At 34.8% G+C, this 16,781-nt stretch overlaps 2 protein-coding genes across 5 annotated transcripts in view; one reads left to right on the top strand and one right to left on the bottom strand.

The window, feature by feature from the left end:
- The window catches only part of rab27b (RAB27B, member RAS oncogene family), a 43,920-nt gene extending 31,339 nt beyond the window's left edge, over window positions 1–12,581 (top strand). For both annotated transcript variants that reach the window (XM_058758549.1, XM_058758548.1), the window contains 5 exons: window positions 640–811; window positions 5,632–5,717; window positions 6,659–6,762; window positions 7,745–7,868; window positions 11,470–12,581. In XM_058758549.1, the coding sequence (XP_058614532.1) occupies window positions 659–811; window positions 5,632–5,717; window positions 6,659–6,762; window positions 7,745–7,868; window positions 11,470–11,653 (651 nt within the window). In that variant the 5' untranslated portion in view covers window positions 640–658 and the 3' untranslated portion in view covers window positions 11,654–12,581. The remainder of the gene's footprint in view (window positions 1–639; window positions 812–5,631; window positions 5,718–6,658; window positions 6,763–7,744; window positions 7,869–11,469) is intronic.
- Window positions 12,582–15,105: 2,524 nt separating this feature from the next.
- Window positions 15,106–16,781, bottom strand: part of LOC131529189 (cingulin-like protein 1) — a 40,383-nt gene continuing 38,707 nt past the window's right edge. For 2 of the 3 annotated variants that reach the window (XM_058758760.1, XM_058758761.1), the window contains exon 19: window positions 15,106–16,633. In XM_058758760.1, coding sequence (XP_058614743.1) covers window positions 16,504–16,633 — 130 coding nt within the window. In that variant the 3' untranslated portion in view covers window positions 15,106–16,503. The remainder of the gene's footprint in view (window positions 16,634–16,781) is intronic. The other variant, XM_058758762.1, reaches the window with a different exon arrangement.

A 16,781-nucleotide genomic window follows, 5' to 3' on the forward strand; every position in this document is an offset into this window, starting at 1 on the left:
TAATTATTTATTATTTAATAGTATAAAATATCAGTGTACAGTGTACACACACACACACACACAAATGTGTATGTAAAAGTTATTAAATATGTTAATTTAACAGTTTCAATGATTGTCTCTTATTTACCTGTTTTTCTGTCTTCTATTTTTTTTTTTTTTTTTATTGTGTGATTTCCAGTTTTATTTTAGTATTAAGATACAATTAGTTTTTACAAATCAGTTTTTATTTTTTGTATTTAAACTTTTTAAATTGTATTTAAAGTTTGTAATTTTATTATGTGTTTTATAATTTTTAGTAATTTTTATTTATGTGTCTATATAGTTTATATTAATTATTATTTCAGTTTTAGTTGCAATTATTTTAGTACATTGTTAAAATAAATTAAAATAAGAAATTTTGCCTTGGCAACTACTTGAAATAATTTTATTTCAAGTAATGGAAAATATTTCCCTTTTAGTTAACTTAAACAACCTTTGTGATTTAATTGATTTACTTTGGTTTCATATTTCCATGGAGTTTGTTTGTATGTTTGTTGTATTGATTTATTAAGGTGGATTTAATATGCTCACTGTGTTTGTGTGTGTGTTGTATTGACTTATTGTGGTTGGTGTAATATCCTCATGCTGTTTGTTGTGCAGGTTCAGCTCCAGCAGCACTATGACCGATGGAGATTACGACTATCTGATCAAACTCCTGGCTCTCGGGGACTCCGGAGTGGGCAAGACCACCTTCCTCTACCGCTACACTGACAACAAGTTCAACCCCAAATTCATCACCACCGTGGGCATCGATTTCAGGGAAAAGAGAGTGGTTAGTGTCTGCTGGCTGGACGGCACTTGAGTTACGAGCTTTGATGTTTCCTGCGAGTTCGGCCCTCTATCCTCATGTAATTGGCTCATAATTCAGTGTGTGTGTGTGTGTGTGTTTGTGTGTGTGTGTGTGTGTGTGTGTGTGTGTGTGTGTGTGTGTGTGTGTGTGTGAGAGAGAGAGAGAGAGAGTGTGTGAGGGTGATAAAGTTTATTGATGTGGATCATAAAGTGTGAAGAGCCACACACAATGGACTTCACACACTCCAGCAGCATTAAAAGAGCAAATCTCTGAGACGCAGCGAGCAGATCTGAGCTGACGGGAGCCGGAGCCGCGGGAGCGATGAGTTCAGACTGTTTAAAGACATGCTGATGTGTCTGAAGAAGCTTTACTGTCTTTTACAGGAAATCTAGAGGATTTATATAAATATAACTATATGTGACCTTGGACGACAAAACCAGTCTCGAAATTGAGTTTTATACATCTGAAAGCTGAATAAATAAGCTTTCCATTGATGTATGGTTTGTTAGGATCGGACAATATTTGGCTGAGATACAACTATTTGAAAATCTGGAATCTGAGGGTGCAAAAAAATCTAAATATTGAGAAAATCGCCTTTAAAGTTGTCCAAATGAAGTCCTTAGCAATGCATATTACTAATCAAAAATGAAGTTGATATATTTACGGTAAGAAATTTACAAAATATCTTCATGGAACATGATCTTTACTTAATATCCTAATGATTTTTGGCATAAAAGAAAAATCAATAATTCTGACCCATACAATGTATTTTTGGCTATTGCTACAAATATACCCCAGCGTCTTAAGAATGCTTTTGTGGTCCAGGATCACATATAATAGTTAACGCACTGGCCCCGCCCCCAGACCTGTATCTTACATATTCATACAGTTAACTGTTAACAAATATGATGCAGGGCAACAACTCCTTAAATGCAGGTATAAAATTAAAGCTATTTGGGCAAAAATGCTCCTGTATGTAAAAATGCTCCTGATTTTATACAACAGTTCAGTAAATAAGAAGTGACTATTGTGTTATAGTTTAAACACAATATTGTCTGTTTTTGCTCAGTTTTGCCCACAGAAATATTACCTATAAAGCCACAGCAGAACTGTTGTGCATCTCCGAGCAACACAGCGGTGTTTAGTTTCTGAATGAATCCACGTTTTGAACGAATCGTGTGAATCAGTGATTCAAAGCTCCATTCATAAAGTGAGCTGTTTACTGAATTCCTGAATGAATCATCTTTATGAGTCTTTCATTCATTAAATTCGTTCAAACAGCTATTTACCGCTACCTGCTGGCAGTTTTAGTTTCTTGTGTAGAGTATTATTTCATAAAAATTAAAAACAGGAAAAAAAACTTTAAAGGGATAGTTCACCAAAAAATCTTTTTAAATTGTCATCATTTACTCAAACCTGACTTCGGGTAGAGTGGGGGAAAACGCCCCCCTACTGTTTTTCCAATAATAACCACGAGATAAAGTCAAGATGAATTTTTATTGTAACTATGGACTACGTTGACGAGAGTGATGTAGAAGTTTTCACGATGAAGCTTACACTGGTGATGTACCGGAGAGAAAATGAATTTCAGAGGATTTCATTAATTTTTTATAATATTATTTATTTATATATATATATATATATATATATATATATATATATATATATATATATATATATATATATATATATATATATATATATATATATATATATATATATATATATATATACATACATACATACATACATATACAGTGGAGTACGGAAAGTATTCAGACCCCTTAAATTTTCACTCTTTGTTATATTGCAGCCATTTGCTAAAATCATTTGTTCTTTTTTTTTTTCCTCATTAATGTACACACAGCACCCCATATTGACAGAAAAACACAGAATTGTTGACATTTTTGAAGATTTATTAAAAAAGAAAAACTGAAATATCACATGGTCCTAAGTATTCAGACCCTTTGCTCAGTATTTAGTAGAAGCACCCTTTTGATCTAATACAGCCATGAGTCTTTTTGGGAAAGATGCAACAAGTTTTTGCCAAAAAGTTCTATCTTGGTCTCATCAGACCAGAGAATCTTATTTCTCACCATCTTGGAGTCCTCCATGCGGGCTTTCATGTGTCTTGCACTGAGGAGAGGCTTCCGTCGGTTCACTCTGCCATAAAGCCCCGACTGGTGGAGGGCTGCAGTGATGGTTGACTTTCTACAACTTTCTCCCATCTCCCGACTGCATCTCTGGAGCTCAGCCACAGTGATCTTTGGGTTCTTCTTTACCTCTCTCACCAAGGCTCTTCTCCCCCGATAGCTCAGTTTGGCCGGACGGCCAGCTCTAGGAAGGGTTCTGGTCGTCCCAAACGTCTTCCATTTAAGGATTATGGAGGGCACTGTGCTCTTAGGAACCTTAAGTGCAGCAGAAATGTTTTTGTAACCTTGGCCAGATCTGTGCCTTGCCACAATTCTGTCTCTGAGCTCTTCAGGCAGTTCCTTTGACCTCATGATTCTCATTTGCTCTGACATGCACTGTGAGCTGTAAGGTCTTATATAGACAGGTGTGTGGCTTTCCTAATCAAGTCCAATCAGTATAATCAAACACAGCTGGACTCAAATGAAGGTGTAGAACCATCTCAAGGATGATCAGAAGAAATGGACAGCACCTGAGTTAAATATATGAGTGTCACAGCAAAGGGTCTGAATACTTAGGACCATGTGATATTTCAGTTTTTCTTTTTTAATAAATTGCAAAAATGTCAACAATTCTGTGTTTTTCTGTCAATATGGGGTGCTGTGTGTACATGAATGAGGAAAAAAAAATGAACTTAAATGATTTTAGCAAATGGCTGCAATATAACAAAAAGTGAAAAATTTAAGGGGGTCTGAATACTTTCCGTACCCACTGTGTGTGTGTATATATTTATATTCCTTAATTTTATTTCCACTTCATTTCAGTTAACACAAATGTTTTTTGTAATAGTGTTAGTTTTATAGGGATAGTTCACACAAAAATGAAAATTGTGTCATCATTTACTCACCCTCAAGTAGTTCCAAACCTGAATGAATGTCTTTGTTCTGCTGAACACAAGGAAGATATTCTGAAGAAAGTTTGTAACCAGGCTTGTTTTGGGGCACCATTGACTTCCATAGTAGGAAAAAAAAAAATACTGTGGAAGTCAATGGTGCCCCAGAACTGCTCTGTTTCCCATTCTTCAGAATATCTTCCTGTGTGTTCAGCAGAATAAAGACATTCATACAGGTTTGGAACTACTTGAGGGTGAGTAAATGATGACACAATTTTCATTTTGACACGTTTTAGAACACAACAATTTCACTTTGACAGAGTTTGGAAAGTTTCAGTGTTTTGGATTAAATGAATGTTCATGACTCATAGTAACACAAGACCACCAGCTCTTCAGTGTGTGTGTGTGAGGATGTGCAAAGCGTGTTTCCACCCACTAAACGAGCCTGCGCTGATCTGGAAAAGATCGATAATGAGAATGAGGCCTGAACTTCTCAAACACACTCCCAGAATGAATCATCCGAGCTCAGAAACGCACACGAGAATCAGAGACGCAGAGCGGCCCGCATTATCAGGGACACGCGGTCACATCATGTCAGGAACAATCCTCCGTAATTCTCCAGCATTATAAACACAATCTCATACATTTACATGCAGTGCCAGACCCAAACCCTGATTTATTTCAGGTGTCTGCAGTATCTTTCAGATTATTATCATTCGAAATGACATTATTTATTTTCTACTCACTTTAGTACTACTACTATTTTTTAAATGGTTTTATTGTAATTTTTATTTCTTCTAAGCAAACAATTATTTAGTGCCGGACACATATTTCAGATGTTTGTTTATTTATTTACATTTTTTAGTTATTAGTTTAGTCTATTAGTTTTTACATTATCCTATTCTACTTACTTTAGGACTGTTCTTATTTGTCTATTCATTTTTAATCTCATTTTTATTGTTTTATTGTAATTTGTTTCCCTTTGTAAGCACACAATTATTTTGAGCCTGACACAAAATCATGATTTATGTCAGGTTTTTTATGATCTTTTTCTTTCTGCGGTATCTTTCAGATTATTTTATTTTATTTGTTTGTTTATTTACTTACAATATTTAGTTTCTATTTAATTGTTTCATTGACGCATGTAATTGTTACATTTAACTTTTTCTACTTTAGAGATTCTATTTATTTATTTATTTATTTACATACATTTTTTATTGTTTTATTGTAATATGCTGCTTCCTTTAAGCATATGATTATTTAGTGGCAAACGCAAAATCCTGATTTATTTCAGATGTTTATTTATTTAAAATATTTTGTTTCTATAAATTGTAACATTATCTTTTTCTACTTACTTATTTATTTATCAATTTATTTTAATCTACTTTGTTTTTTCATTATAATATGTTTCTCCATGTAATCACACAATTATTTAGTGTGTGTGTTTTTTTTTTGGAGGGGGGGGTGTTTTATACATTTTAATTTTTTTTTCTTTCCTTCGGAGACTCTTTAAATGTCACAGATGAAGTGGGCAGGAAGACAGTGAGATGAAAGCATCTATCCCAGCATGCAGTGCGGCTCAGGCAGATCAATAACAGCATCCATCTGAGCTAAAGCGAGCAGAAGTACAGCAGTTTCCCGGCGTCTGAATCATGTTATTTAGAGTTTATGTTTCGTGTTTTCAGTCTGACCTCGAGCCAAAACACCTTCAGAGACTCTATGAATATTTGGTGAAGTGAAGGTTTGGTGCTGACCTCTGCTGGTCTGTGTTGTTCTGCAGGTTTATACGACAAACAGCCCCAATGGAACGACAGCAAAGACGTTTAAGGTTCACCTGCAGCTCTGGGACACGGCGGGACAGGAAAGGTGCGCTCTTCCCTTCATAGTCATCATCACGTTCCCATAATCTCCTGCTTTCCCAGTATCAGCTCCATCTGCGTCGTCTGGACCAGGGCTTTTCAATCTTATAGATGCCATGGACCCTGAATGTGATCAACCACACGCAGTGGACTCTCATCTTAAAATGAAGAGTTCATTTGCAAAAACAGATAACTCAAAAATCATGTTTTTTCATTGTGCATTCCGATTAATCTCAATCAAACTGCAGTTGGGTTATTTTGATTAGGTTAAAAAATAACTAAAAAAATGCAGCTAAATAACACAATAAAACAGTTATACGTTTTTGCAAATAAACTCTTCAAATATATTCTACTGCTGTAATACATTTAGTATTAATGCATTTTGAAATAATAGTTTTAAATATTTTTTATTATATATCTATTTTTTAATATTGTTTATTTTACATTAATGTTTTTCCTACTCACTAGAGTAGTGCACTGTTAAAAGTATTATTTTTATTTTTTATTTCAATCCAATTATTTAATTATTTTAATGTATTCTTTTTATTTATTTGTTTTAATATTTTTGGATTATTTTTATTGATTTGAATCTTATTTATTTATTATACTTTTATTATACATATTTTTACTCACTATAAAAAGTTCAGTTAGGTACATTTTTATATTTATTTTTTATTATTTATTGAAACTTTATTTATTTACTGTCTTTTTTGTTTATTTTGCATTTATTTTTTTGCTATGCATACTCTACTTTTAGATTTGATTAATTGATTGCCATTATTATTTAATTATTTTAATATCTTTTTTAAAATATATTTGTTAATCTAACTATTTAGACGGCTATGGACGGCTAAGATGTTTGAGAGAGAGAGAGAGAGAGAGAGAGACCGTCGATGAGTTGTGATGACTGGACACTGATCAGAGATTGTGCTTTGTTCTCCGGCTCAGGTTCAGGAGTTTGACCACGGCGTTCTTCAGGGATGCGATGGGTTTCCTGCTCATGTTCGATCTGACGAGTCAGCAGAGTTTCCTCAACGTCAGGAACTGGATGAGTGAGTGAGCGCAGATGCAGCATTAACCAGTCGGGGTGTGAAGCTACACTGGTCTCACAGTTCGATTACGATTATCATGTCATCGATTCGGTTCAATTCGATATCACGATGCACCGCATCCTCAATTTTACATTTTACTTCACATGTATACAATTTTGTCAGTAAATACAAGCAACAGATATATGAACTGAACCTTTAATTTTATCTGCTCAAAGAAAGCACGCTTCTTGAATGTCTGAGCACAGAAGACAACAGGAGCATTTAGAACAAATACACAGAAGTAAATACTAAAAGTGCATCATGCAAGGAGCGTACTTTAGTACTTGTATAGTACAGTGTACTTTCTTGTAAAACATTTGTTCATTAGTGGTATTACCCCCTGCATATTTTATTTGTGCGTGACCTGATTTACACACAGCGTGTGTCTTCTCCAGGTCGTGCATAAAAGCTGAAATGTGCCCAGATGTCGGCTTTTAAAGTAGTTGGAGCATTTTTAATTACTCTCACTCGCGTCTCGTCAGAAAAGCCTCAGTGCGTTATTATCAGTTATGGTCTATTACTGAACCTCGTCCTCGTCTGCATCGTAGAAACGATTCGTTTGGACTCCCTTGCTAACCAGAGTAACTGACTCACTGTGGGCGGGTTTCTCAGTCACGCTGCTTCATCTTCCTCTCGTTTTCCTCGTATTCCTCTTCCTTACCTTCTTCCTCTTCTGTCATCTTCTGCTTCCTGTTCTTTTTTTCTTCTTCCTATTCTTCCTTTTCCTTCCCTCATCCTCTTTTCCTCATCTTCTTTTTTCTTTTCCACTTCCTCTTCTTGTCTTCTACTTCCTCTTGTTTTCTTCTTCCTCTTCTTCCTTCTTCCTCTTCTTCTTGTTCCTCATCCTCTTCTTTTTTTATTCTTCTTCCTGTTTCTTTTCCTCTTCCTCTTCTTCTTCCACTTCCTCTTCTTCTTATTTTCCTGTGTGTGTGTGTGTGTGTAGGTCAGCTCCAGGCAAACGCGTATTGTGAGAATCCAGATATTGTTCTTGTTGGTAATAAAGCTGATCTGAACGACCAGAGAGAAGTCCAGGAGAAACAAGCGAAGGAACTAGCAGACAAATACGGGTGAGTGTGTGTGTGTGTGTGATGAGAACACAGTAAAATCAATAAAAAAACAAAACAAAGTAAAATCTCTTATTATAAAACATACTTATGTATATTTAAAATAATAGTGAGTGGAATTTGGAACATGGAACATTTTTATGCCTGGATTAATTTGAAGCTATGTAAAAGGTGAGAAAAAAATTATATAGAGTATTCAAATAAAATATATTAAAATACATTAAAAATTATTAAATATGTAATTATTATGAATTGAATTTTATATATATATATATATATATATATATATATATATATATATATATATATATATATATATATATATATATATATTATAAAAATATATATATATTTTTATTACATATATATACAGGTGCTGGTCATATAATTAGAATATCATCAAAAGTTGATTTATTTCACTAATTCCATTCAAAAAGTGAAACTTGTATATTATATTCATTCATTACACACGGACTGATATATTTCAAATGTTTATTACTTTTAATTTTGATGATTAGAGCTTACAGCTCATGAAAGTCAAAAATCAGTATCTCAAAATATTAGAATATTACTTGAGACCAATACAAAGAAAGGATTTTTAGAAATCTTGGCCAACTGAAAAGTGAAAATGAAAAGTATGAGCATGTACAGCACTCAATACTTAGTTGGGGCTCCTTTTGCCTGAATTACTGCAGCAATTCGGCGTGGCATGGAGTCGATCAGTCTGTGGCACTGCTCAGGTGTTATGAGAGCCCAGGTTGCTCTGATAGTGGCCTTCAGCTCATCTGCATTGTTGGGTCTGGTGTCTCTCATCTTCCTCTTCACAACACCCCATAGATTCTCTATGGGGTTCAGGTCAGGCGAGTTTGCTGGCCAATCAAGCACAGTAACACTATGGTCATTGAACCAGCTTTTGGTACCTTTGGCAGTGTGGGCAGGTGCCAAGTCCTGCTGGAAAATGAAATCAGCATCTCCATAAAGCTTGTCAGCAGAAGGAAGCATGAAGTGCTCTAAAATCTCCTGGTAGATGGCTGCGTTGACTGTGGACTTCAGAAAACACAGTGGACCAACACCAGCAGATGACATGGCAGCCCAAATCATCACAGACTGTGGAAACTTCACACTGGACTTCAAGCAACATGGATTCTGTGCCTCTCCACTCTTCCTTCAGACTCTGGGACCTTGATTTCCAAATGAAATGTAAAATTTACTTTCATCTGAAAAGAGGACTTTGGACCACTGAGCAACAGTCCAGTTCTTTTCTCCACAGCCCAGTTAAGATGCTTCTGACGTTGTCTCTGGTTCAGAAGTGGCTTGGTAGCCCTTTTCCTGAAGACGCCTGAGCGTGGTGACTCTTGATGCACTGACTCCAGCTTCAGTTCTCTCCTTGTGAAGCTCTCCCAAGTGTTTGAATCGGCTTTGCTTGACTGTATTCTCAAGCTTGCAGTCATCCCTGTTGCTTGTGCACCTTTTCCTACCCAAATTCTTCCTTCCAGTCAACTTTGCATTTAATATGCTTTGATACAGCACTCTGTAAACAGCCACACCTTTCAGTAATGACCTTCTGTGACTTACCCTCTTTGTGGAGGCGTCAATGTTCGTCTTCTGGATCATTGCCAAGTCAGCAGTCTTCCCCATTATTGTGGTTTCAAAGAACAAGAGATACCCAGAATTTATACTGTAGGGATGGTCATTTATTCAAACTCAAATGTAAATATTCTAATATTTTGAGATACTGATTTTTGACTTTCATGAGCTGTAAGCTCTAATCATCAAAATTAAAAGAAATAAACATTTGAAATATATCAGTCTGTGTGTAATGAATGAATATAATATACAAGTTTCACTTTTGAATGGAATTAGTGAAATAAATCAACTTTTGATGATATTCTAATTATATGACCAGCACCTGTATATACAGTGGGGCAAAAAAGTATTTAGTCAGCCACCAATTGTGCAAGTTCTCCCACTTAAAAAGATGAGAGAGGCCTGTAATTTTCATCATAGGTATACCTCAACTATGAGAGACAAAATGAGAAGAAAAAATCCAGAAAATCACATTGTAGGATTTTTAAAGAATTAATTAGTAAATTCCTCGGTAAAATAAGTATTTGGTCACCTACAAACAAGCAAGATTTCTGGCTCTCACAGACCTGTTTCTTCTTTAAGAGGCTCCTCTGTCCTCCACTCGTTACCTGTATTAATGGCATCTGTTTGAACTCGTTATCAGTATAAAAGACACCTGTCCACAACCTCAAACAGTCCAACTCCAAACTCCACCATGGCCAAGACCAAAGAGCTGTCAAAGGACACCAGAAACAAAGTTGTAGACCTGCACCAGGCTGGGAAGACTGAATCTACAATAGGTAAGCAGCTTGGTGTGAAGAAATCAACTGTGGGAGCAATTATTAGAAAATGGAAGACATACAAGACCACTGATAATCTCCCTCGATCTGGGGCTCCACGCAAGATCTCACCCCGTGGGGTCAAAATGATCACAAGAACTGTGAGCAAAAATCCCAGAACCACACGGGGGACCTAGTGAATGACCTGCAACTTTTTGGTAAAAACTCAAAGAATGCTGAGTTGCATCCAAAGAACACCATACCTACTGTGAAGCACGGGGGTGGAAACATCATGCTTTGGGGCTGTTTTTCTGCAAAGGGACCAGGACGACTGATCCGTGTAAACGAAAGAATGAATGGGGCCATGTATCGTGAGATTTTGAGTGAAAACCTCCTTCCATCAGCAAGGGCATTGAAGATGAAACGTGGCTGGGTCTTTCAGCATGACAATGATCCCAAACACACCGCCCGGGCAACGAAGGAGTGGCTTCGTAAGAAGCATTTCAAGGTCCTGGAGTGGCCTAGCCAGTCTCCAGATCTCAACCCCATCGAAAATCTTTGGAGGGAGTTGAAAGTCCGTGTTGCCCAGCGACAGCCCCAAAACATTACTGCTCTAGAGGAGATCTGCATGGAGGAATGGGCCAAAATACCAGCAACAGTGTGTGAAGACTTACAGAAAACATTTGACCTCTGTCATTGCCAACAAAGGGTATATAACAAAGTATTGAGATGAAATTTTGTTATTGACCAAATACTTATTTTCCACCATAATTTGCAAATAAATTCTTTAAAAATCCTACAATGTGATTTTCTGGATTTCTTTTTTTCTCATTTTGTCTCTCATAGTTGAGGTATACCTATGATGAAAATTACAGGCCTCTCTCATCTTTTTAAGTGGGAGAACTTGCACAATTGATGGCTGACTAAATACTTTTTTGCCCCACTGTGTATACATACATACACACACACATACACACACACACACACACACACACACACACATATATATATATATATATCGTAAAACAGTATAAATATTTTCTCTATGTTTTGTACATTACAATGTACAGTATCATGCTATTATGACCATACTTTTGTATCATATGATATTTTTATTGATTTAGCATATAACAACATATTTCTGTTTTTGCTTGATTTTGTTTAATAAATTTCATGCATCCATGTATGTGGATGTCTGTCATTATATAACTGCATATGTAACACGTCTGTATTGTTTGTCTTTGTCTCCTCTTTCCCAGAATTCCCTACTTTGAGACGAGTGCAGCGACCGGTGCGGAGGTGGACAAGGCCGTGGTGACGCTGCTGGATCTGGTGATGAAGCGGATGGAGCAGTGTGTGGACAAACCGGCGGCGGACACACACAACACAGACGGCAGCAAACTGGACGCTGCGCCGGCCAACGAGAAGAAGTGTGCGTGTTAAAGCAGCGTGATCTCAGAGCGCATCCTCCCGACCTACTGTATTACAGATATGTGTGTGTGGACACTCGTCTTTCCCTCCGAGAGTCTGTGAGAGCTGTGCTACTGCCTCGTCATCTTTAACAACCCGTCCAAATTCAGCAAATGCATCTGAAATATTCATATAGAGATCTTAGCTCAGAAACTCACACTAAAAACCTGATGTGGCCATAATCTCGAGTTAAATGAATGTACATAAAAACAGAAATATCTGGCTCGCCAAGAGCTGAACGACATTCATACACTACCAGGCAGAAGTTTGGGATAATTATGAGTTTTTAGTGTTTCTGAAAAGAATTTCTTCTGCTCACCTAGGCTGCATTTATTTGGTTAAAAACAGTAAAAATTAGAAATATTTTTACAATTTCAAATAGCTGTTTTCTATGTGAATATCTGTTAAACTGTAATATATTCCTGTGATCAAAGCTGAATTTTCAGCATCATTACTCCATTCTTCAGTGTCACATGATCTTCAGAAATCATTCTAATATGCTGATTTGCTGCTCAAGACATTTCTGATTATTAGCAATGTTGAAAACTACTTGTGCTGCTCAATATTTTTGTGGAAACTGTGATATACCATTCAAGAAGAAAAGAGGTAAATAAAAAATTAAAGAAAGAAAGAAAAAAAAACTTTTTTTTGATTAACATGCATTAAAAAAGTAACAAAGACATTTCTATTTCAAATAAATGCTGATCTTTTGAAATTTTCTATTCAAGTTTCCTTGGATAAAAGCCAAATTTTTTCTTGTATTTTTCCCCCTTTATTTTGAAGTGCAGTAATATTAGTAATTGTGTAAAATTTGAGTTTATTTCAAGAATATGTGTATATCTTATTTACTTATTTATTGCATAGATATATTATTCATTGAAATGTTGTTGCAATTGCATTAGCTGTCATTTTTAAAAATTATATATATATATATATATATATATATATATATATATATATATATATATATGTGTGTGTGTGTGTGTGTGTGTGTGTGTGTGTGTGTGTGTGTGTGTAAAAAGGATGCATTAAATTGCTCAAAAGTGTCAGTAAAGACATTTATTTTTTAATGTTTAAAAAGATTTCTGTTTCATATAAATGCTGTTCTTTTGAACTTTCTATTCATCTGTGAATCCTGAAAAATAAAATGCATCGCAGTTTCCTCAAAAATATTGGGCAGCACAACTGTTTTCAACATTGATAATAATCAGAAATGTTTCTTGAGCAGCAAATCAGCATCTTAGAATGATTTCTGAAGATCATGTGACACTGAAGACTGCAGTAATGATGCTGAAAATTCAGCTATGCATCACAGAATTAAATGACAGTTTAACAGATATTCACATAGAAAACAGCTGTTTTTAATTGTAAAAAAGTTCTGAATTTTTGCTGTATTTTTACATCAAATAAACCCAGCTCTGGTGAGCAGGAGAGGCTGTTGTCTGGTGGTGTGTGTTGTGATTGGAAGGCCTCTGTCAGAGTGTGTGTGGAATGGAAGCCTGTGCATGACTGACATGAGCTTGTGAATGTTTGGGCGTTTGTGTCTCTGCATGCGGTCACACGCGGCTGACGTCCAAACACGATCAATCCATACAGAGCTCTGGAGAAACTGGAAGCATGAATGTTGCTGTTTCTATGTTTGTGAGCGGCTTCAGACTTCTGATCATCTGAAAGAAATTCATAGCAAATGATGTATTTTTAATGCATCTATATACATACCGAATAAACTGGGAAACTTCTAATATACAGGCAGATTAATGCAGATCGTCAAGAACGTATTTCACCCTAAATTCAAAATCATTAGGATGTTTCACATTGTGACATTATATTCATGACAGTAAAAAAACAAAACCAAATTCTCATTACTGTAAGTATATAAATGTTTTTCTTTAATTACTTTTTAATTCATTTTTTATTTCTCATGATTTTCAATGTGTCTCTCATTACTGTGACGCAGTATTTTATTTTATTTTTTTAAGTTGCAGTAATGAAAATTTAAAAGTTTTTTTATTATAAAATTTTGAAATTGTTGCATTGCAAACACATGTTGGTCCTGAGTTTGGGGTGAAATGGATTTTAAATATCCAGCTCATATTTCACCCTAAATTCGAAACCATTAAGATTTTCTTGACAGTTTACAAAAAAATATATATTTTAACACCAAACTCTTATATGTAAATATTTTACTTTTTTTTTTTTTTTCTCAAAAAAATGTTTAATTTTATTATTTTTTTATCAATTTTCTTAATGAAAAATATTTTATTATTTTAGGTCTTTTTGGGGTGAAATTCGACCTGGACATGCTCTTGTGCAAGCAAATTAATACAAATCCCCTTCTGCTATGCTTTTTTAAAATTGGTGAATATCATGAAAACATGTATGCGTCATATTTCACCATAAATACAATTCCATTGACAATATTTTCATTACAAATTCCAAAAAAAAACCCAATTCCCTTTATTTTTTATTCTCAGTATTTCTCACTACTGTTACAGCGGGTTTTTTTTTTTTTTAATATGTATTTAAATCGGCAAAAAAGCAGCATAAATATTCTGGATGTATACTGTAAATCACAATTAATTTTGTCTTTCTTATTTTCCCCTCACATTTGTGAAATTACAATCCAAAACATCTTGGTCCTTAAAATAGACTTAATTTTCTTAATGCAAAATATTAAGAGTTTGGGTTGAAATATGATTGTTTAATGAACTCTGTACTGGGATTGTTTATTTCTGTGCTGTTTTGATTTGATTTTTGTCCTCCGGTGCCAAACTCATCGTGTGCCATAATCACATCATCGAGCATCGTGTTTGACGAATGAAGGACGTCTGATCGCACGCCGTTCAATGTGACAATCTCTGGAGCGCTGCATCGTGTTTCTACTGAACTCCTGCTTGGCCTTGAACTGAGCCGCGGCTCTCGCTTTGGTGTTTTACTGGTTTAGTACCTCATGTGGTTTCAGGAATGGCTTTATGACCAGTGATGTTGTTCTCTTGAAGTTTACATTGAAGGATTTTCTCTCCTCGTGCCTGTAAAGATCTACTGACCAATGAAACGCTGCCCTGTTTGCTCTTTTACTGCATCACAGTATAGAATAAAACAGAAAATAACACAACTGGTTAAAAAAAAAAATTAACTCTTCAGTTTCCTTTGAGAGCGTTTATTTTTTGTTATGCGTGCAACATGTTACTAAAGAATAAAGAGGGAAAAAATGATATTGAGTGTGAATGGTCCATTTGTGAATGATGAATATACAGAATTTTCAAATGCGTTTTAAAAAATATATTTCAAAATTTATATTTCACAATACACAAAATGGCCAAAAATATTTACTAAAATAAATTTCAAAATGTATGTAAATAAATGTTCCATCTATATATATATATATATATATATATATATATAATAATAAAATAAAACACATCTATTAGTCTATAGCCTGTTTTCATTTTTTTTTTTAAAACATATTTCATTAAGCTTCACTGATTATAACACATTTAGCATATATTTAAAATATAGAAAAATTCAATTAAAAATATATTCATGTAAATATATTCTGTGACACAAAAACAGTATTATTCTTCAATTCTAGTGGATTTGGGCGTCTGCCATGACACTCGCTTTGAGAAATATATTTATGAGAAAAAAAATATATATATAAAAATTTTAGTTTTAGAAACCAAAGCCATATATCTCATTGCAATAAAATACTTTTTTTTGTATATTTTTGAGAAATATCAGTTTTGAAATACATACATTTTAAAATATAATACTAAACAAAGGTTGAAACATTTTTTTTTAATTGCAAAATATATTTCATTGAGCTTTAATGTGAATTTAGCATATATTTAAATATATACTTTGGCCAGGAAAAAAAGGGTTGTATGGGTCAAAAACAGCCCAAATTTGTACTTTGTCAGTTTAATTTACCGTCACTGTGCCTGTAAATATGAAAATGAAAAAGTCAACATGAAGCTGTCCTTTTTTTCACGTCCATAGAAGTGAAAATTAGTTCATCTGAAGTTGTTACATTTTTTTTTAACTTTTATGAAACTTTGAAATTTGATGATTCAATTCCACCTGATTCGATGCCATTAAAATGCTCGAATTTTCTCAGAATTTATTTCTAGCCATTCTGACTTGTATTCTCTTAACTGTCAGGCATTAAGCAATTTAATTACTCTGTCTTTTTTGTTTTTGTTTTTTTGCCATTTTATTCATTGACAGTTAATGTCAGTTTTTAAAGTTATAAACCAAATAGACCAAAAAAAAAAAAAAAAACCTTTTAGCTTATAATATTTTATTACCGTTTGGTAGAAGTACATATGAACACCCTGGAGGATTTCAGAGACACAGCATCATTAACACTTAATAAAGAGGATTCCCTAAAAACCTTCAGCAGAATAAAATCATCTCTAACACTTCATCAGCAATATTCATTCCTGTCTCCATCATATTAGTATATGCATAATGTAAACAGCTGATTGAACTGAAAATAACAACAGAAACAGAACGGACAGCTTGATAAAGAACTAATGCACACGATAGCTTACTGTAAACCACACTAAACCAGATTTGGCAGTGACTTAGATGGAAGAACTTATTAAAATCCTAAGAGCATCAGTCCACAGGAAGCGTTTTCCACTTCCTGTTCATGCGGAGCTTCTCTGGATCCGGTCTCTCTCTCTTGGACCTGGACTCAAGTGGTTTGTGTAATCCGTTTTGGTTTGAAGTCTTTGATATTTGAGGGGAAACATCCGGTTTACGTTCAGGTCCAGATTGATTGGGTTTTGTCAGTTTTTGGCCGGTTCAGTCTGGTCCTGTCACACCTGAGTGATCTGCTTCTCTGTGGGTTTGGACTCGCTCTCGGTCTTCTCTTCCTCATCATCATCATCATCCTCCTCACTCAGGTTCAGCCTCAGGCTTTCCAGAGTTTGTCTCGTCTCTTTCCTCCTGCAGGACAAATGAGCAAAAAAACTATATTAGATCAACATCAACATTAACCTAGAAATACAAGCTTTATGTTAAAGACCTTTAGACTTTATAACATCATCCAAATGCAGTTTAGAATAATTATTACATATGTATGACCTCTATTAAA

Source organism: Onychostoma macrolepis, chromosome 21 (genome assembly GCF_012432095.1).
Source record: "Onychostoma macrolepis isolate SWU-2019 chromosome 21, ASM1243209v1, whole genome shotgun sequence".
Classification (NCBI taxonomy): domain Eukaryota; kingdom Metazoa; phylum Chordata; class Actinopteri; order Cypriniformes; family Cyprinidae; genus Onychostoma; species Onychostoma macrolepis.